This window comes from Rhamphochromis sp. 'chilingali' (assembly GCF_963969265.1).
Source record: "Rhamphochromis sp. 'chilingali' genome assembly, chromosome: 15".
Taxonomy (NCBI): Eukaryota; Metazoa; Chordata; class Actinopteri; order Cichliformes; family Cichlidae; genus Rhamphochromis; species Rhamphochromis sp. 'chilingali'.
Genome location: NC_137942.1, coordinates 32,700,324 through 32,722,310, shown reverse-complemented (window position 1 = coordinate 32,722,310; position 21,987 = coordinate 32,700,324). Strand labels below are relative to the sequence as shown.

Sequence of the window (21,987 nt, the reverse complement as noted above, 5' to 3'; positions counted from 1 at the left end):
AGGGCTGGGCCATATTATACCGTTCACGGTAATACCGGTATAATGTTAGGCAACGATAGGAAAATGAAATATCGCGATAGAATGGGAGTAAAACGCGCATGCGCAGTGCCTTTGTTTTCATACGCACATGGCCTTATTGATTCCAGTCGCCCCAAATGACGTCACCACGTTGCGGAGCGTCATTTACCTGGCAGGAAACACGGCGCCAGCGGCTCAAATGCTCAAAAGCTTGGTTATACTTTACGAGAACGGATGACAACAGGGCAACTTGCAATACTTGCAAAGTAGATATTTCATTTAAGGGAGGAAACACTACGAATATGCAAAAGCATTTGCTCACAAAACACGTGATAACCTTAAATGAATGTCGTGTTTTTAATTCCGCTCCAGACTCGTGAATCTCAACCCAGCAGCAGCGGTAACATTTGCACGTCCTCTCCCGTTAATGCGGCAGGTAAATAATCAACTAACAGTGCATATTATGTTAGTGCGATCTGCCTTATTACAAAACCTGCCATTACTGTGCATTTAGGCGACCATGATGAGAGAGACAGAGTCTGGCTCAGATGCTGGCAGTTCTCGCTGCAGTCTACCGGTAGCGTCTCCTTTCAGGCCAGGATAGACGAATGTCACCGAGCAGTGACTGAGTTGGTGGTCAAAGGCTTGCACCCATTTGCCACAGCAGATGCCCCCGATTTCACTTTGGTAAGTGAATGTGTTTAATTGTAGGCAGGACATTACTGGATATTCTTGTGTAATTGCTACAGAATAATTTATGTTACACTTTGTTATTGCTACAGAAGAATATTTATTTTATTATTTTACATTTACATTTTTTTTCCTGGGGACCCTGTGACACCCCATTGAAGAGCCGTAGGCTGGATCTCTTAAGATCTCACTGTTGGGTTTGTAAGGCCATGTTACTCCTAAATTTCTATCTTGTTCAAAGAGAAGATATAAAACAAAGTTCTAAGCTAATCGACCTTAGTGTTCTCCTTTTTTAAAGAGAATCGATAAGAGAATCGATAAAGAATCCAATCGTTAAACAGAATCGAAAATGGAATCGGAATCGTTAAAATCTTATCAATACCCATCCCTACTGATGTGTCCCCATCAAATCTGCTCTCCTTCACTACTCTGACTCATTGAATTTGACCTTGTCTCTTTGTGTGTGCTGTTAGTGCCATTTGGAGCATTTTTGCAGATTGCCTGACTGATCACGTGCTTTGCTGTGTGGTACAAACCATCCAACAAATTTGTCCTTCAGACTTGGTGAGTGAGATTCTAGTATTTTATTAGTTTTAACTATCTTATATGTTAGGGTGACCATATTTTGATTTCCAACTTTAATAATACTGTTTGCTTAAAGAAATTTTTAACACATTTAAACAATGCCTTCTCTGTGCGGTCAATGAATGGTGAAACAAAAATGTCATTTAGGCTTTTACAAGTCATCATGGGCAAAAAAAAGAAGTCAAAAACCTCTGGAATTAAATAATGGTGCAGAAAGAATGCCTCACCTTTATAAGAAAAATTACCGGGACCGTATGAGGGAAATTTATTTTGCAGTTTATCTGAAAAGCTCCACTTGCGCTTTGACGTCTTTTAAACATCATCAGGCGCGCTGCTGCACGCTGTCTGTCCAGTCTGTGAGCGCAGAACAAGCGCTCACAAAGCATCAGCTCGGAGATGACATCATACATATGGTTCCTCTGTAGGCCTATAGAAAAACCCGGACATTTTCATCAATCTCGAAAATCCTCCCCGACGCTCCGGACAGAACGTGAAAAGTGGACATGTTCGGGGAAAAGAGGATGGTTGGTCACCCTATTATATGTGTATTGCAACTAAGCTAGCTAGCATTAGCTGATAACTTGGAACTCCACTGTTTCATCCTTAGCATCAAAATGCTAACACTGAAGATAGCTAAGCATTAACAGTCACTAGACAAACCAGTCCTTACGACATATTTACTTTATAAACTGTCATTAATAATTAATATATATGTTTTTGAAAAAGTGTCAGTATGTTGGGAAAAATTGGAGATGTTGCAGAAAATAAAGACATACTGTAGCAATACAATAATGTGTCTCTGTACAGCCATTTTAACTAGCATTGATGTCAGAAGCAGTGTCATCACTCTATCCTTTTGATGATCACAAAGATGTTCAGATTGCTACTCGGTTATTTAGAAGTTATTCTGCGTATTTACTGTCTTGGTGTACATGCTAACCTCTAACCTCTACAAGGCACAACTAGGATTGGGTCAAAGGTTGCTGCATCCTCAGTATTACAAATCAAGAGGCCAGAAATCACAAGTTGGTTTTTATACCAAGTATTTCATACTTTTTATTACCATTTATAAGTATTCATTTCAAGTCGACAATTTACATCACAGCCCATTGGCTCTCTGGAATTGTCAGTATAATGTATATCAGCCATAGGGACGAGGGGAATAGCGGGTAAGACTGCGGGACCCAGAAAAACCTAAAACATGAGGGGGAGGACAGGGGGGAGGAAACTGTGGTTTCTGCCACCAGATCCCAAACTCGGCCCAAATCAACACAGTGTTTGCCTCTCTGTGATGATGATCATCATCATCTTCATCATTCGAGTTGTTGTCATCGGTCCAGTGCTGTTGTGCAGAAGGAAAATGCTGGGAACTTGGAGGACTCAGTGCAGTGGACCTGCAATAGCGAGAGACATTTGAGCTTGATGAAGGCAAAGATCCTTTGGGCAGACCTGACAAATAATCTGATATCTAACCGCTGATCTCAAACAGATACAGACAAGGAGCGTCACATGTTGCAACCTTCCCAAATCATACCACTTGCTTCTTCCCTTTTTCATTATACAGTAGGCCAGCTGAATACCTTTGGCCACGGGTGTTGTCCAGGCTGCATTCCCACATGGCTCAGATCCAGTGAAATCCAGATCATCTCTGTATGTGGTCTGGCTGATCCAGTTGCATTCTCATCCTTTGTTTTGCATACATTTACGCCTGCATTAAAGTACCTGTTTCTTTACCAAGAACTGATATCTACAGCAGACCGATCACTCAGTCGGGCTGTTTGTTAATTCTGGTGAGTGGATTGTTATTTTAAGTGTCTTCTTATTGAAACTGCTTTTCAACTGACAAAGCGGCAAATATTTTAAAACTCAGCATCTCAATAATGAGATTTTGGATCTTTATTTAGTCATATATATGTATTTGATTTGCCAGTTTATCAGAATATGTCATTTTTGTTTCTCCTAAAAATTATCCTCCCAAGTCTTGGCAATAATAACAAACTTTTGATATGTCAAAGTAAGGCTAAGCTGAGCATTATAGTCATTATAGTCAGCGTTGGAACAGTAAACCAGCAGGACCAGCTAAAGAGAATTCAGCCATAGTTCATTTTTTAAAGATATATTTAGAGAATAAACACTTGTATTCTCTATTCCTGTTGAAACCATTTTCAGACGATTCACAAAGGTTTCTATAAATAACCCCCCACCGAAGCTGTTATGGAATTAATCATTCAATTATGCAACATGCTTACATTTGAGGCTGGAGGGCGACTCCTCATGACGTCCCTTCAGCTGCACTCTTCACACAAGCAGCGAAGGCCTCCATCAGATCTTTGCAGCCGCCGGCTCCCTTCTCCGCCACACTGGAGGAAAGATTAACAACAGTTAGACCTCAAGTAAACCCACGTACAGGAGTTAAGCATCAACTGGATGCCAATCCAAGGAATTCTGTTGGCAAAACACATGCATGTTTGGTGTGCTAACATTGGTAGAAGCAAAAACACGAGCAACAGCTCTCAACAAGAGGGAAAAGCTGAAGAATAGGAAGAAGAGATGAATGCGACAGAGCGAGAGAGGAAGAGCGATTTCAAGCTTGGGAACAATTTCAGGCTTCCCATTCAGGAGCGAACACAGCCGACACTGCCACAGTGCATTAGGGTGATGGAGCGAGAGAGAGGGAGGGAGACAGAACAGCCATGTGCGTGGACCCATCTGTTTGATGGGAGGGAGGGAGGTTGCGTGATAATGGAGAGATAATAAGACACAGAGGTAACAGGGGGAGGCCACAGGAGGAGAGGGTTCATGTTACATGAACGTAAACCAATTGACTGGCTCCTCCTCCGCCTTCATGATGTCTCATCATCTCTCTGCTCCACTTTTCCTGCAACCCACCGAAGAGCAGGGGCCTCAATCCCTCCATCACAACTCCAATTCTATTCACAACGGTTCCTACTCGCTGCCAAGATAAAGGTTTTGCTTTTCATCCAGCATGTAGATTTACTCACTTATACGGTATAACTTTTATAAATATTGGTTTTTAATCTGTCTGCTGCTTTTACCTTTCCTTTATGATCAGAAGATTGGTTTTCCTTTTATTCATTTGGCTGCCATTTTGGTGATGTCAGCAGACAGTTAACCCCTCGAGGTCTGAGTGGGTAACTCTAACCCTAACTCCACCCTAACCATAATTTGGAGAAAGGGAAAACAAATTTTCTGGGAAAAGCACACACGCACGCACGCACACACACACACACACACACACACACACACACGTCAGGTGTTGCTGTCCTAGTGGGGACATCTCATTGACATAATGCTTTCCCATGGCGCTTACCCTAACCATCAAAAATGAATGCCTAACCCTTACCCTAAACCTAACCATAACCATAACCCTGACACTAAAACCACACTTTGAGTGTGAAAAATGCCATCGAACTCGTGGGAACCAATAGGGCTGGTGGTCCCCACGAGGATAGTAAATTTCAGATTTTGGTCCCCACCAAGAAAAGAAAAAATGGCACACACACACACAAACACAGAGCGCCAGGACATTGTTAGCTTACTTTAAGCTGTAAGCTAGCTGTTGGGAACAGCTAGCTTACAGCTTTGGTATGGTACAAATGCATTTTTCCTGATTTCATTTATATATTTGTACTGTAATATATATTTAATATTACTGTACTGTAATATTACTGTTATTGTGAATTTTTTTTTCTTCAAATAGGTGAAAACCTGACATTGGGATATTTGGTCACATGTGGAGTATTCATGCTAAATTAAGCTAACTAGCTCCAGAGTAAATAAAATAATATACGGAAAATACGAAGAAAAGAGGCCAGTTTGATTTTCAGCCTTCAACTTGCAACTAAGTGAAATGCAGTCTATTCTGTAAGTCTGAAAAGTGTGTCAGATCCATTTTAATACACCAGCTGAGCTACACTGAGCATACTGCTTTATCGTTTCATATTGTGGCCTGGCGCCTTCAGAGTGATGTAACGTACAGCTGGCTGCTGCAGATTATCACTCAGCACTTTACTTTGCCAGGAGAGTTGGAGAGAACGGTGTGTGTCTGCTGCTTGGCGAGGGTGTGCAAGGAAATGGGAGTGGGGCATTGAGTGGTTATGTTGCATGCACTGCAATAATGACCCAACATCAGAGCTGAGCAGAATCAAACCCTGAGGCTGTGTTGCCAGATAATCCTGCCACAGTGCCATCAACATGCATGTACATGTCTCTGAATCAAACCCAACAAGAAGAAGAAGAACAGGAACATTATTGTACTTGTAAAGTCCTACTATCTGCATGTGAACAAATATTAAGAAAATATAGGGATTACATAAAGCATAGGAGCAGGGTGCTCACATGCATGGGCAGACGAGGGTAAGGATCTGATGACATCATCGCAACTACAGGCATCACGCAATCTTCTGAGAGAGGGAGAGAGAGCGTGATTCTGAATGAGCGTGGTACAAGCAACCAGGAACAAAACCAATTGGTTGTTTTAGTGAATATATGACCACAGACTGAATGAAAGCAACTCTGCACCACTGAGCACTAGTATCCTGATCCAAGCATGTCCAGGTCCGATTGCCACTCTGCACGGGGTGGAGGAGGGACGTTGTCTCCTTGTCTTGGACACAATCAGGAAGCGTAATCTGAATTATTTAGGCTGGGCTTGCTATAGTCAGTCCACTGGGACCAACATGTATAATAGATCAGTGAGCAGGTGCAGAAGGGTAAAATGATGATGCAGATGCCAGGATTTAGCCAGGAGGTCATGTGATTAGCTGTGTCACTGTCCTGTGAGGTAGCGATGAGAATCATCAAAGCACAGAGTTTATTAGGACGGTGATTGTCCAACATTTCTGCTTGAGACTTCTTAAAACAATATATGTCAACAAGTTAAGACCCAAAGAAGTAAGGATGTTCCATTTTGTGCCTTTATTGAAACATCTGAGTCTTTCAAAAATCTGCTTTTGTAAAATGCACTTTACCCATCTGGATGTTGAAAAAAAATCACCAAAACAATGAATAAACAGATTCCACAGGCGTGAAAGCTGTTGTCCGTCCAGCATGGTGAGCTGGAGGGGAAGAGGCTGTAGCTAGTCTGACACAGCAGCAGTGCTACACTCAGATTACTGACGTCTGCCGAGTCACCAAATTCCAGCCAGAAATTAAATGCATGTGCGTCCATACAGCCGCAGGCGATCGGGCCCAAAGAGGCCGACTGTGGAAGTGAGTGTGAGAGTGTTTATGGAAGGCAGAGGAAGAGTAAGGCCAGCATGTCCACGGTTCCTATGGCTAACATTCAGCATGTTCACTGTAGGAGTTTGCATAGATCGCCATGGCCTGCAAACAGGTGTCTAAACCAGCCTTGACCTCATTTTTGAGGAGACTTTGAGACTGTGGCTACTCTTCAGTGAGCTATCTATGACCATTTGGTACTTTAACTTTGCAATTTCATTAAAGTAATATCATGTTTTGTTGCATTTATTTAATTATTGAACTAAAAAAAGAGCTTGCTCTTTAAAAAAAATACATTGTTATTATACCAGCAAAAGAGAACCTGAAGTAGAGGAAGTAAATATGTGTTGGTATGTCTATGCTTATGTTAAAAGCTAAAGAGATACTTTCAGTCCTACCTGTATTTTTGCAAATGAATCATAATAAATAAAACACGTAGCACCCTAGGTACATACAGGTATAGGTTACACGTTTTTACAACTAGACAATTTAAGGAATAATTTTCAGCAGCAATAAATAGAAGTTACATTGATAAACATGGCACATTGCCTTCTTTTATAAATTTATTCATTTATATAAATGAATTTAAATAAATTAAGGGAGCCACTGGAGCAGCTAGAGGTGTTTTGAGACTAGGGATGGACCGATCCGATATTAAGCATCGGTCCGATACTGACCTAAATTACTGGCTCGGATATCGGAGAGATATAAAAAATGTAATCCGATCCATTAAATATCCCCAAAGCACCTCACAAAACTTGCGACATGGCGTAACTCAGCTCAGAACCTTAGCACGTGGGAGCAGTATGCGTCACGTGATAGAGCGGCTGTGGCGCGCCAGACCTGTTGGCGGTCTGGTTGAGCATTTGGAGCGTTGCTACCAACCCGGCATTTCATCTCCGAGGAAGTGATCCCAGAGAGAAGTAAAGCAAGTGTGTAAGTTCATCTCTGAATGTTTGTAAAGCATTCCCACGCTAAGCTTAACAACTGATATATGGAGCGACTGCCTCTTCTCTATTTACTTTCTACACCAGGATTCTTTTCTATGCAGCTGACAGCTGGTAACTGTGCAGGGGCAGATCTAGCAAAGTTATGCCAGGGGGCCAGGGACGGCAATAACAGGGACAAGGGGGCACAAAGACATACTTTTCTTTCTTATTCTCATTTAAAATGTCGAGCTTTTAATAATGAATTATCTGAATCTTACAACCAAATTTTTCATCTGATGTAAAATGTATAGAAGTCCATTACTGTATATAGTAACTGTTAAGTCTAATATATACAGGGGTACACGTAAATGGTCCGCAGGTGCGCATTCGCTGTCAAAATAAAAGACGCGCACCGGATAAGAAGTTGGAACGTGTGTTTGTGTACATAAGATGTTCTGGAGGAGGACAGACATTTGTTCAGAACTCTTAAAGATGTCGAAGAAGCAAGCTCCGTAAGCAATTACTTATGCAAAAGAAGCGCGTTTTCTCGAATATGTGCTTCTTATCTGTTGTGCATCTTTTATTTTGACAGCGAATGCGCACCTGCGGACCACTTATGTGCATCCCTGAATATATACCCTAGTAAGCTATAGTACTTTTTTCTTTGTAAAGGTACCATCTGTGCAGTCTGCAATTCTGTTGAAGAAAGATTTCTATCTATTTATTTATTGTAGAACAATAATTTATTTCTGTGCATTTCTTTTAATTTAAAAAAAAATTTTGTACACGTGCATTAAATTAAAGTTGATTACGTCAATTAAGCAAAACGAGGCGGAGGGTGGTTCCCAATTTTTTTGCTGGGAGTTGGCAGCCCTATTAGTTAGGTTGTTTAATATTTCTGCTAAGTACTCTTTAAAATACCAGAATAGGGAGGATGGAGGATTTAAGTTTATTAGAACTATGAACTATTTTGGGTGCAGTGTATTTTTTGAATACAAGTATAAGAGAATAGCTTTAGTGGTTTTGTTTTTTTGTCTTTTTAAGACAAAAAGTATGAACTTATACAAAATGCAGCAAGATATTAAAAAAACAAACAGTTTTATTGATTAAAAAATACGCTATAGCAGATTCATATCAGTATCGGCAGATATTATTACAAATTTATGATATTGGTATTGGTATCGGACATAAAAAAGTGGTATCGTGCCGTCTTTATTTGAGGCCTCTGGTTGAAACAAATAACACAACATGTGATTCATTTATCAATAAGAGCAATTTTTGAAAAATGTATGGAATAAACATATATTTATAATTTATAATGTTTTTAACACTTTATTAATGCTAGTTAGTCATCGTCAAGTTCAGTTCATCATAAATGTCAAGGAAAATATAGTTGATATACTGTTCATGCATTGCATTTTAGTTTTTAACCTGCTCACTTCACCTCTGTGTGACTTTGCCACTGTGACCTTGACAGGGTCATGACTATATTAATCATGGCTGCCCTCTAAGTTTCCAGCTGGGTGTGAAAGAGAAGCGTTTGCTTATTTGGCTGCCCTGCTTAAAAAGGAGCAGGTGTCAGGTGGAGCAGTAATGTGACCTCCGACTAGTAACATGCAATGATACCCAGCATATACAGTCACACTTGTAACATTTCTATCCATGACTTTGACAAGCTGCTGTCTATAAATACGCAGGTATTTCTGATATATTGCTTACACAGGGCAGAGCCCTCTTGGCTCTACAGTTGGCTCAAAATTGGCTGGGATAACACTGATGGAGACCGCAGTATAGCAAGAATTCTTCCTTTCAGCACATGAATGTACACAGGAGCATCCATCATATAAGCGAGCATGTATACTGATGCAAGTCCTATAGAGAGCTGACTTGTATAAACTGTACCTTAAACCAAAGAAGTTAATTTGAATGTCAGTATCAGCAAAATAAATCTACTTTTTACATGTAGCGTATGAATTTAGGAGCAAAGCTGAATGAGTGTGGGATTCCCAACAGCTAAGAGGTTAGACTTTCAGTTTCATATAAAAAAGTCTGCTTACAGATCTTAGGGAATTAGAACGATGGGGCCGTGCCTAGAATGCTAGCATTAGCTGCTACCAACACGACACACCCCTGTAGTTTTAATTTAACATTTAGCTGCTAATTGCTAAGCAGGTAAGTGCTGTGTGTTTACCAGTTAGTACCTAATTCTCCCATTCTTAATGAATGGGTCATTTACAAGGCCCATGTGGCCAAAAATAGCACTGTAAGAAGGTAAACAACAAACCAGGTCTGTGAAGCTAGCTTAAACTAATAGCTAAAATTCCTTAAAAATACTCTGTAAAGTTGCTGATTCTGGTGACATTTCTAAGCTCAACACACACACACACACACACACACACACACACACTGATTTCACAGTGATTGCCATTCTGCACTCACTGATGATTAATTTGTTAGCATAATTATTTTTCTGTTAAATTTATCCCTAGTTTAAAAAGTGATTCCACAGAAATTACAGGTTATGGGACAAATATCAGTGTAGGACAATTAACTCTGGCTCTATACAACTTAAAGGACAAATAGTGCTGGTGCTGCCTGATTTTCAACCTTTCAAGGTTAGGTTCAGGTCAGCTTCATGCAATGACCCGCATACAGTATAATCTTGTAAAACCATGATATGCCGCATGAGCAACAGAACATCTTATCACCTTAAAACATTTACTTTCAAATACTCTTGAGAGTGCCAGCTTTTGCCAGAGTGCCCAGTGTATTCTTTAACATAAGAGGAACTGAACTTATCAATCAGTTATCAGTTGTATATTTCATTTGAATATATGTTAAACCTCAACATTCACCTAGAAATATCAGAGGTATCGGAAAGGTCATCAACACACTGGCGCATGATTAGCCAATTACCCATGCCATGCCTTCCATTCCCACTCAACCTGCTTGCTTATCTAATAGCTTCACACATTCATATCCACCTTATCAAGACTAAACAGGCTGGCTGAAGAAAACTGGGCAGCTTTTGCTATCAATAAAATGTGTTTACTTTGCCAGCACATAATTATTAACACCAGAACAGCTCAAATTCCAACTACAACTGAAGAAATCACTATAAAAACTGTTCCCTGGAGTTCATTGAACTTGACTGTGAAGAACTCAGACCTCTAAATGTCTGTAGTAGTGTTATGTCATTGCTATCCTCCATTCTCACAAAGCAGCATCTGTTGTGTCCGTTGACATAGCAAGAGGCTAAAGGAGACACTGGATACGAACAGAACGAGCTAACGCGAGGAATTCTGGGGAAAGGGAGGCAAGTGACGTAAGCAGATTCCCAGCCTCCATCCATCCGTATGGCCAAGCATCGAGCATCACCACCGCTGTCACGCATCATTAATCCCTTAATCGCTTTGCCCTACATGGGGTACCCTAAGTTTTCATAACCTTCAAACTTGCGCTCAGCTAGGTTGTCAAATTCATTTACATCTCAACACGCAAGATGTGGAGACTTTTAGTGCAAACGCCAATGACCGCTGAAGCGACTCCATTTTGGGATGGCGCACTTTAGGATACCGCAGTCCACGACCAGCCGCTGCCACACATGCGAGTCTCCCCCTTAATTTGGGTGCCGTGGTGTTTTTCTTTCCAGTTTGATAGCTCGTTAAGTAACGGCCAAGAACATCACGAATGATCCAGATAATTCGGTTTTGACTTCTCAGCGTGTAAACGTTTAAAGGCAACTCTGAGAGTCAGAGATGAACTTGTGTAGGCATCAAAGGTGTACCCAAGAACTGCAAGAGGTTCCTATTATGTTTTTGGCGTCTGGGATAAGAACCTTTCTTCAACTCTAAAGGATATGCAAATATGCAAATGAGAAACATATAAACTGTTTTTCTGTTAATCACTCCAACATGCACCTACCACTTGTCCAGGTCAGCCTTGATGTTTGCACAAGCAGCAGGGACGGGGGCCTCAGCAGGGGCGGCGGCGGTTTCAGAGTCCGACATGTCTGCGGTGGTGCTGCTACGTGGTGTTGAGGGTGCGTATGCTGTCCAGTTCTTGTCCTCTGAACGCCTATGGATCCCAGCGCCACCAACGGAGACAGACAGAGAGAGAAAGTAGAGATGTGAGCGAGCTGGTGAAAGGGGAGGGGAGCACAGCGGGAGGTGGGAGGAGATAAAACATGTGAGAGGGGAAGCACACGTGTGTACATAGCAGTCAAGAACTGAGGGAGGGGGTGGAAGAGGTGAAAGGGCAGTGACCCAGAAGAGGAAGATTTAGGAACAAGGACAGAAAAAGGATTCTAGAATTTGTTGGGGTTCCTTATTTATGAGGTTCATCACACAGGTTTGATGCCTATAATACTACTTAACAGGTGTTAGTTCAGGCATTCAGAAAATAGATAAAAACTCCATGATGCACTGAAGCGACCAATACCACTACTATGTCTGTGAAATGAAAAATCAGAAATCAGAGTGGCCTGAAGTCAGGTTTTTAAAGTTGTTGTTTTGTGGACTGTGAAATGAACGTACGTGTGTGTGTGTGTGTGTGTGTGTGTGTGTGTGTGTGTGTGTGTGTGTGTGTGTGTGTGTGTGTGTGTGTGTAAGCAAGTACACACACACATGACAACCATGACAGCTCGTCTTCCAACGAGAGCTGTCTGTCAAAAAGCTGCCATCTACTGGTAATTCTGTGCAACTGCAAGTCTTCATCACAGCTCATGGCTGCCATTCCTGAAAGGTCAAGGAATATATATAACAAGGAAACACGTTAAAGGGCACCATCTTTTACAATCACTAGGCAAAATTAAATACCTTTATTTATTGCATTTAGTCAAAATCAGTGAAGCCAAGTGTCCTTGTGGGAAAATGTGACCAAACTCCAAAGTTTTCCCAAGGTCACATGAGAACTGCGTGGAATGTCAGAGTTAGGACGAAGGCTGCTAATTGTAATTTTTACTATTAATTAATGTTCTGATTGAGTTTTTTGATGAGCTGCTGGTTAGATTCGAACAAATTTGTTTGTTTGTTTTTTGGATACAGACTAACTTTGCTTTAAAAAAAATTAACCTTCATGATGTCTCATCATCTCTCTGCTCCACTTTTCCTGCAACCCACCGAAGAGCAGGGGCCTCAATCCCTCCATCCTGACTCCAATTCTATTCACAACGGCTCCTACTCGCTGCCAAGATAAAGGTTTTGCTTTTCATCCAGCATGTAGATTTACTCACTTATACGGTATAACTTTTATAAATATTGGTTTTTAATCTGTCTGCTGCTTTTACCTTTCCGTTATGATCAGAAGATTGGTTTTCCTTTTATTCATTTGGCTGCCATTTTGGTGATGTCAGCAGACAGTTAACCCCTCGAGGTCTGAGTGGGTAACTCTAACCCTAACTCCACCCTAACCATAATTTGGAGAAAGGGAAAACAAATTTTCTGGGAAAAGCACACACGCACGCACGCACACACACACACACACACACACACATACACACACACACGTCAGGTGTTGCTGTCCTAGTGGGGACATCTCATTGACATAATGCTTTCCCATGGCGCTTACCCTAACCATCAAAAATGAATGCCTAACCCTTACCCTAAACCTAACCATAACCATAACCCTGACACTAAAACCACACTTTGAGTGTGAAAAATGCCATCGAACTCGTGGGAACCAATAGGGCTGGTGGTCCCCACGAGGATAGTAAATTTCAGATTTTGGTCCCCACCAAGAAAAGAAAAAGTGGCGCACACACACACACACACACACACACACACACACACACACACACACACACACACACACACAGCGCCAGGACATTGTTAGCTTACTTTAAGCTGTAAGCTAGCTGCTGGGAACAGCTAGCTTACAGCTTTGGTATGGTACAAATGCATTTTTCCTGATTTCATTTATATATTTGTACTGTAATATATATTTAATATTACTGTACTGTAATATTACTGTTATTGTGAATTTTTTTTTCTTCAAATAGGTGAAAACCTGACATTGGGATATTTGGTCACATGTGGAGTATTCATGCTAAATTAAGCTAACTAGCTCCAGAGTAAATAAAATAATATACGGAAAATACGAAGAAAGGAGGCCAGTTTGATTTTCAGCCTTCAACTTGCAACTAAGTGAAATGCAGTCTATTCTGTAAGTCTAAAAAGTGTGTCAGATCCATTTTAATACACCAGCTGAGCTACACTGAGCATACTGCTTTATCGTTTCATATTGTGGCCTGGCGCCTTCAGAGCTGCTGGTTAGATTCTAACAAATTTGTTTGTTTGTTTTTTGGATACAGACTAACTTTGCTTTAAAAAAAATTAACCAGAACAGACAAAGGTGAGACCCTTGGGAATGTTGGAATAAATAGGAATAAAAAGGAATTTCCTTTCACCATCATCATTAAAAAGAAAATAATAATAATAATAATAATAATAATAATAACAACTGTGATTGTCTTATAAATATTAATTTGAATTCAGTAAAGCACAGGAAGTGGAAGTCATTGTCCAGAGTCCACACCTCATACAAAGACGGATCGTTTAACAGGAACTGGGTGTACATCAGACACCCTGAAGATGACACTCAATTAGCCACAACTGCTGCTTGAATAAGGATCATAATTCTGTGTAATTCTGCTCCCACTATGTGGCTTGAAAAGATTTATACACTTGTCACAATCCCATTTAAGGAAGAGGGAGTGAATGCATGTGTGTGAGCATTATTAACTTAGGCCGTTTTTGTAGCCACCGCTGCGGAGTTTCACGATAAAACAACACATGCTTTTCTTTTCTTTTTTTTACTTCTTTTCTTTTACGATCTCAGCCACACATCAGCCAGGACTCACACTCGGATTGTTTCAGGACCCTGAAACAATCCAACAGTCCAAACTCCTCATTCATATTCCACAGAGAAAAGTGTCCCTAAATTACATTAGCATACAATGCCAACCACTTAGTTCTTTGCTTTTAAAAAACAAACAGACTCCTCTTTCCGTCACCTTCTCTCCCAAAAATAATGCTCACTCATGCGTAATTTCACTGGCATGAAGTCATGGGGTAAAGCACGAACAAATTATGACCAAATTCCACTATTCAAGGAAAAAAAGACATGTCATCAGATTACCCGGTGTCCACTGTAAGCATTATTTTTACAGAAAATAAGGAAAACATCTCTTTGGGCAAAACAACTATGTTGCTCATGCGCGTCAGGACAAGTACACCATGTACTTTCAATCACAGAAGTGGCTTCCTGTGCAGAAACCCCAGCATACCTGCTTAAATGTATTCACCAATGCTGTTAAATCCTACCTATCTGCAGATGGGATGTCTGGATCCTGAGGTGGACAGCTAGGGGAAAAAACTGTGCACGGTGGGTTTGCTGTCAGCAGTCTGAAAGACAAACAGGGAGTGTTTGGGGGAGGGGGAGTGGCGAGGTGGAATATGGAAAGTCAAAAGAGCAACAGCCTAAAAAAGAAGATGCTTCTGTTTGAGACACCATGGGGGTTAAAGGGAACTCAAGAGGAGGGGGGGGGATTCACATAAATGTGTAACATTTAATGCATAGCGTGCTGGCAGCACTGTGGTGCCCTGCAGCAAGGCCACCCTAACAGTCCATAAAACAATGAAATATGACTCTGGAGGTTCTCACATTTTTCTTTTTCTCTTATTCTGATTCATTTTTAGCTCATCTATGTGCAGCTTCCTCCCTCATACACGTAAGACCCTCAGGCCGCATGCTGACTTGGCATGATTTAAACACCGCATGCATATTTACTAAACATGCAAGCACACAGTCAGTGTTGCTCTGTGAGACAAAGCCAACAACATGAACTGTTTTCTTGACAATAAACAGGAATCTGCTGCCAGCAGGTAGAATACAAAAAAGTGTGTGTGCATGCTGGAGGTGGTGCTAAAATCAGAGGAGCCTTCAAAGTCAGTCTGTAGGTCACACATGAGACGCCTGCTGTGGTACTTTGGTAGTATAGTCTGAAAGGATAAGGTTGGGGGGGGGAGTGTATGGGAGGGCTGTTTAAAGCGAGCATCACATATATGACCTCTTGACTTTTGGAGAATGTGTCCACAAAGGGAACAGGAGCCCGTTTGATGAAACAGTCAACACCACATCACAAACGTGCCTTTTTGTGCTCGAGGCATCGATAAAAGATAGACGTCGCCACTGTCACGTCACAAACTGGTTTGGTGTTCATCGCCATCGCTGTCTTGATGATGACCCTACCATTACAAACTGTAGACTGTAGGTAAAACAGTAGAGCCACAGACTGTATGTAGAGACTGTATTGGTTAGGCAGTCCCATTATGAAGTCTCTTTTTACAATCAGAAGTCATGATGTGCATTGAGAAAATCTGACTACTCACTGATTGCTTAATGACTTGGTAGTCACAAAATCGTCATCAAATCGGCTTTACTGTCAAACAACACCTTTTATTCGTAGTTGCCCAAATGGCACAGGACCTGAGGTTGAGACAGAGCACAGAGCTCTAGAAACAATTGCTCATGTTCTTTAAGAAAGTGAAATGTTTGGTCTGTTTGCATTTAGACCCCTGAACTCCAACCCACCATGGCAGATTGTAATATTGTAGGTGCTGTTGCGTTCAATATAAAGCACAGTTGAAACAGCAATTGCTGTGAATTGGTGCTATATTAATAAAATCGTTTGGTTGGAACTTTCCACACAACGCTGAGCTGAGTTGTGGGATAAAAATGTTTGTAGTGTTTGCAACTTCAATCCACCAGTGCAGTCTGGAGTCCATCTGTAAACACTGGGATAATCCAGCCATCCATTTACTTAGCCTCTTATCCGAATCAGGCTCTTTCGGGGAGCCTTGAGTCAATCTCAGCTATTGACATGGGCGACCAGTCCATCCCAGGACTAAGAAAGAGAAAAAGACAAGAATTCAAACTCACATTCACACCTATGACCAGTTTAGAAACACCAGTTAAGCTTATATGAATGCATGTGGGAGGAAGCCTGGAGTACCTGAGAAGCCAGAAAACACAGCGACAAGATGCAAAGTCCACACACAAACGTCTCCATGGCATAACAACACCAAAAGGTGGCTAATTTATATAAACTTTTCATGTGGTATAGACATGAAAACTCATAGATTAGCAAATCAGGCAGAGAAAGAGTAAAACCTTGTTGAAGGTGACCTGTGATGGTGATCTAGTGAAAATACTTTTTTGGGTTCGGGCATGGGAAAAGTTTCATCTTCATGAGTGGGCTCTAGGAAAGAGGCAGCGCCATAATCAGCTCTGCTAAAATCTCCATGGATTGCACACAAACCTGATGGAAAGAGCTGCTTGGAAAAAAATATCAATAAAATCATCATAAATTAAATCACAGCACCATTAAGAATGAGGTGATTACAGACTTTGTCGGTCGCCAAAGACGAGACCAACAAGGATCAATTGCTGATACTCTATAAAACGAGATAAAATCTCAGAAAAGCTGAATTTTACGTCATGTCGTTTGTTTTTTGTCACTTCTCACCAGTTAGCCCAGTAACCCCCCCACCCCCCCCCCCCCCCCCCCCCCCCCCCACCCCCACAAACACACACACACACACACACCCTGGAAAAGGAATGGGGGATGTGTGTGTGTGTGTGTGTACTTCCGTGTTTGTCCAGCAGATGCCTCCACTGCCTGTATTTTGCAAAATGAGTTTGCGGGTGAGAAGAGCAAGGTCTAACTCTACTCAAAGGTTAAAAGCATACTAAATAGGCACAAGTATGACCTGGTGTACATAAGTATACTGTGTAATGCTTTATAATAACCATCAATAGTAATGCAAAGATACATGTTTAGTTGACAAGATTCAAGATGTTATTTTTTTAATCGTTACCACTTTTATTTACTCTTCACTAATCATTAATAACTGAAAGTGTGATTTTAGTTCAAATATGATGTTTCTTAGTTTTGGCAACAGGTGCCTACAGAGAAATGATAAACAACAGCATGTGCACATCTCAGCAGTATTTGATGCCTGATGATCAGGATGGTCTCACTGATCAGTAATTAAACTTTTATTATGTAACAATATTTATCATTAACAAATACATAGCATGACATTTAAGATCTTACGTGCTTACTGAGTCTCTTCAGCTAAAACTGGTACGTATTACTAAGGAATTCATAATATTATTCTCATATTTTATTTATAACAATATTTTAATATTTTTCTAAATATTTGTGATTTGTAAAATACATTTGTAAGAAGATTAACGGTCAACTTACAAATTGTTTGGTCCCACAGCTCATCCTGGTTATTAAAACTGAAGATTTTCATTTCTACTTTGACTTATGTCATGTCATCTAGATCATTTAATGAGAATTGTAAGTTTAATGGCTTAAATGGAAGAAGCTCAAGGACTGAAAAGATCAGTTGTAATCCAGGTGTGTTAGAGTTGTGTTAGAGTTTTCGTGTCCTGTGGGAGAACCTGTTGGTTGGTTACGTCAAACCTGCATGTGTCACGGCGCTTTTACAAAACTTTATGTGAGCATTTTTATTCATCCACCCAATCAGAATCAGGAACAAACATTTTCCACCTTACCCCACCACACACACACACACACACACACACACACACACACACACACACACACACACGCACACCTTATCAACCTGTGACTGCATCCTGTTGCATCCATTCAAAGCCCCTCCACCATGTTTCTCATTATAAACTGGTTCCAGCAAGTTCTTGACAATTAGCACACAGTCACCCTGCTCCTGCATAACCAAACAACTGGAGCCAAAGAACTATAAAATGGAGGCAAGATGGACCAAGAAGAAGAAAAAGCGACGAGGAGAAGAAGCGACGGCTAATGGACAGAAAAAGAAGAGAGATGGCTCAGAGAAGAACCAGTGGAACCAACCTCTTCATGACAGGTGAGCTCAGCGTAGCCGTTTTACTTCTGAAAACTGATTTGTACAGAACAGTCCACGATGCTTAGAATGGATCATTTGCTTTAAAAGAAAATGTTAGAAGTTAAAATCTGCGTTTATGAAAATGTAAATGTTCAGACCTGAGGTTCTACAGTTTTGTACCAACAAGATACAAATTTGTAAGCGTGATTATATTTAGAAACAACACTGTTACAAGTTTGCTCACCAGCACTGACAACCAAACTGCATAACATCAATATATGCATCTGTATCGCATATATTAAACGTAAATATCATCCTATTAACATTGTTTATTGCAGTGGTCTGATCATTTCTTTGCCCTATATAAACCAAATTTAGATTAGCTTTCAATAAAATTATATGACACGTACCATTCATTCACTAATATACTTTTTTCACTAAGTGTTCTTGCTTGTTATTCAACGTATTGTAGTAATTATTAAAAAAAAATATTTTTTTTGTTTTTTTTTAAGGGGATTTTAAAAAGTTATGTTTAAAAATGATTGCACCAGAGTTGGCTATTAATTTGTTTTTATTTATTTATTTATTATACTAGAAGTTAGAAAGCCATAATAATGTATTCTTAATGTATTTTTCAGTGCATAACATTTTGAATTAAATTAACCTAATAATTATAATGGCAGCACTGATGATGGCACTTTTGCATTGACTAAAGCCAGATTGAAAATCAGTTATCAGACCCAGCGTAATATTTATATTTATGATTAACAAGAAATTTTGTTTCTATAAATAAAGTATACCTTTTATAGATTAGATGCAGGTCAGAAATTTTAACTCAAACATAAAAGAAAAATAAGGAAAAACAAATGACAGCTGTACCTGTTGAATGATGCTCACATTCCACCCAGCCCCCCCGATAAGCAGACGTAAGAGAAAAAGAGGGAAAAAGCCAAAAGGACACCAAACTGTGGCCCTGCAGCTGCTTTCTCTAACTCTGCCTCCGCTCATCTTTTCATGCTTCACAGTGTTGTGTGTGGTGGCAATGTGCAGAGCCGTCCCCATCAACGAACTGCTCGAGCGAGCCTCTCAGCACTCTGACAAACTGCACTCGCTCAGCACGACGCTCACCCAGGAGCTGGTCTGTACCTGTTTGTGTGTGTGTGTTTGCACTGTAAATGAAATGTCACAGTCTCCCCAAACATAAAAAACACAAACTTCCTGTTTAAACCCGATGCTTCCTTATTAGCTTGACATGCAGTGCAGTGGGTCTGCTTGAAGCTGCCTCATCTTCAGGAACTATGCACTGAATTACAGCAAACAATTTTAACTGATCTATTCGAGCAGGACAATATTCATTTAATGTCCTGAAAAGTGGGGATTGAAAGCCTTTCTGTTGAATTAAAGCATTCTGCATCCTTACGTTCCATCACAGAGAAAAATCTGTTCGTTTTCTTTTTTTAAAGAGACTAACGCTCAACTTCTGTCCCTCCCAGGACTCTCACTTCCCTCCTATAGGCAGGGTGATCATGCCGCGTCCCGCAATGTGCCACACCTCCTCTCTACAGACGCCCATTGACAAGGACCAAGCACTTCAAGTATCGGTAAGTGCTTTTACTCCAGTATTGACATTATTGTTTGCGTCCATGTGCTTTAACCACATATTATTCAGTTTTGTATTTAACACCTTCCCCACTGTCTCTTATACATCAAATTGAATGTCAACCTTGCAAGCTCATGCGAAATACATTATATTCCAGAGACCCCTTTAAGCAGTAAGTCATTTAAAGAGTACTTTGAGAATGACTGTGTGGATTTGACTGTCTACAAAAGCTAATGAGAAAAAAAGGGGCATTTTCAACACAATTCAATGATATCTGTTTTATTTAGATGGAGCAAAGTCACAACAAGTTGCCTTTAGGTGCTTTATATTGTAGGGTAAAGACTAGAGAGAAAAAACCACAACAATCAGATGACCCCCTTGGTGACGGTGGGAAGGAAAAACTTCCTTTTTACAGAACTTCCTTTCGCAGAACCAGCCTCGGATTCAGCTGTGATCGATTTAGGGTAATCGGAGGTAAACAGGCCAAAAGAGACACTGTGGAAGAGAGCCTGAGTTTTATAATCGCTAATGATCAAATGCAGAGTGGTGTGTAAACACACAGACACTGAAAAGAGGAAACACTGAGTGCATCATGGGAAGTCCCCTGCCCCCCTTTTAACTTTAGTTAGACAAAAGTAAGAAATCTGTATCTGACTGACACAAATCTGCATACTGCTTCTGTTTTCCCACAAACATCTTCACCTTCTTGTGGTATTGTTTCTATTTATTTCTTGTCCAGGAGTCAGATTTGATGTCCCTGGCTCGCTCCCTCCTCCAAGCCTGGTCGGACCCTCTCGTACTCCTGTCCTCCTCCGCTAGTGCCCTGCCTCACCCAGCACAAAGCACCATATTCAACAAGATCCAGGAGATGCAGCAGTACTCCAAAAGTCTCAAGGATGGCCTGGATGTACTATCTAGCAAGGTGTGTAAGAGATGGCTGCAGGAGCTTTGGGGGGAAAATAAAAAGTTATTTTCATTTACAGTGCAAATACAAAATGTATCATTAAAATGATTTTTCCCGGCCTGTTTGTGTCCAGATGGGTTCATCTGCTCAGGCCATCACTTCACTGCCCTACCGAGGAGGCACCAGCCTCGGCCAGGACAAGATTACCAAGTTGATCAACTTCAACTTTCTGCTGTCCTGCCTCCGTCGGGACTCTCACAAGATTGACAGCTTCCTGAAAGTCCTACGCTGCCGGGCAGCAAAGATGCAACCAGAGATGTGCTGAAGAGTGGGTGTCCAGCCTGACTCTGTGGGGAGATTGTTCTGAAAGCTTGTACTGCCTATAGAATTATACATGGTACTATATTCCTACCTGCTGATTAGTTTTGCAACACGAGGATAAGGAGGAGTTATAAGTTACAAAAACACATAAAAATTGACCTTCTTGCTCCATTTCTCAGTGTGTATGTATAAATTAAAGCTGCTTTCAGCTGTTGCCTTATTCTCAAGGGGTTACCACAGTGGATCGCTCCCCTTGTTTAATTGTGTTTTATGCTGGATGGCCTTCCTGATGCAACCCCAAAGAAGTTTGTGTCTCCTCCTGGGATTATGCCAGGAGATCTTTTGCTTGTTTATGCACACATGTAAACCTTTACACTATGGAGGATTGTTAAATAGTAGCCTTAAAGGTTAACAGATTTAAAGTATAGGAAGGGGAGCTGCAGACTGTTGTCCGACCTTAGTAATGTGTCATTGTCTTTCTTGATGGAGCACCTTTCCATTTTGATTTCCAGCTGGCCTGGCATTATGAAGTGACCAGACAGTGGTCACGAATGGAAGCAAATCGGTGTGTCAACCTGTGACTCCTCCTCATCCTTTTGTTGTGTTAAAGCAGTATCCCCACAAAGTCATACTACTAAAGGAGAAAATGAGTGGAGAATGTTTTCTTCCTAACTAATGCTTAATTAACTGCAGCATTTGCACTTTAGATTAAATGACATCTTTTAAAAAGCATTGTTGCCTTAGTGCCTTTTAACTGAACTGTTTCTTTTAAATCTGTATTTCATTAAAGTTTTTCTT

At 40.8% G+C, this 21,987-nt stretch overlaps 2 protein-coding genes across 2 annotated transcripts; one reads left to right on the top strand and one right to left on the bottom strand.

Annotated features, from left to right (window-relative positions):
* Nucleotides 1–2,326: 2,326 nt before the first annotated feature.
* LOC308411025 (uncharacterized protein) lies at nucleotides 2,327–19,376 on the bottom strand. Its single transcript, XM_080904721.1, has 6 exons — nucleotides 19,244–19,376; nucleotides 18,373–18,463; nucleotides 14,786–14,866; nucleotides 11,388–11,540; nucleotides 3,543–3,653; nucleotides 2,327–2,687 (listed from the first exon to the last, which is right to left on the bottom strand). The coding sequence occupies exons 2-5, from the start codon at nucleotides 18,378–18,380 to the stop codon at nucleotides 3,566–3,568; spliced, it is 330 nt and encodes a 109-aa protein (XP_080760847.1). The 5' UTR covers nucleotides 18,381–18,463; nucleotides 19,244–19,376; the 3' UTR covers nucleotides 2,327–2,687; nucleotides 3,543–3,565.
* On the top strand, nucleotides 17,119–21,987 carry prl (prolactin). Its single transcript, XM_080904720.1, has 5 exons — nucleotides 17,119–18,385; nucleotides 19,390–19,502; nucleotides 19,858–19,965; nucleotides 20,704–20,886; nucleotides 21,002–21,987. The coding sequence occupies exons 1-5, from the start codon at nucleotides 18,322–18,324 to the stop codon at nucleotides 21,191–21,193; spliced, it is 660 nt and encodes a 219-aa protein (XP_080760846.1). The 5' UTR covers nucleotides 17,119–18,321; the 3' UTR covers nucleotides 21,194–21,987.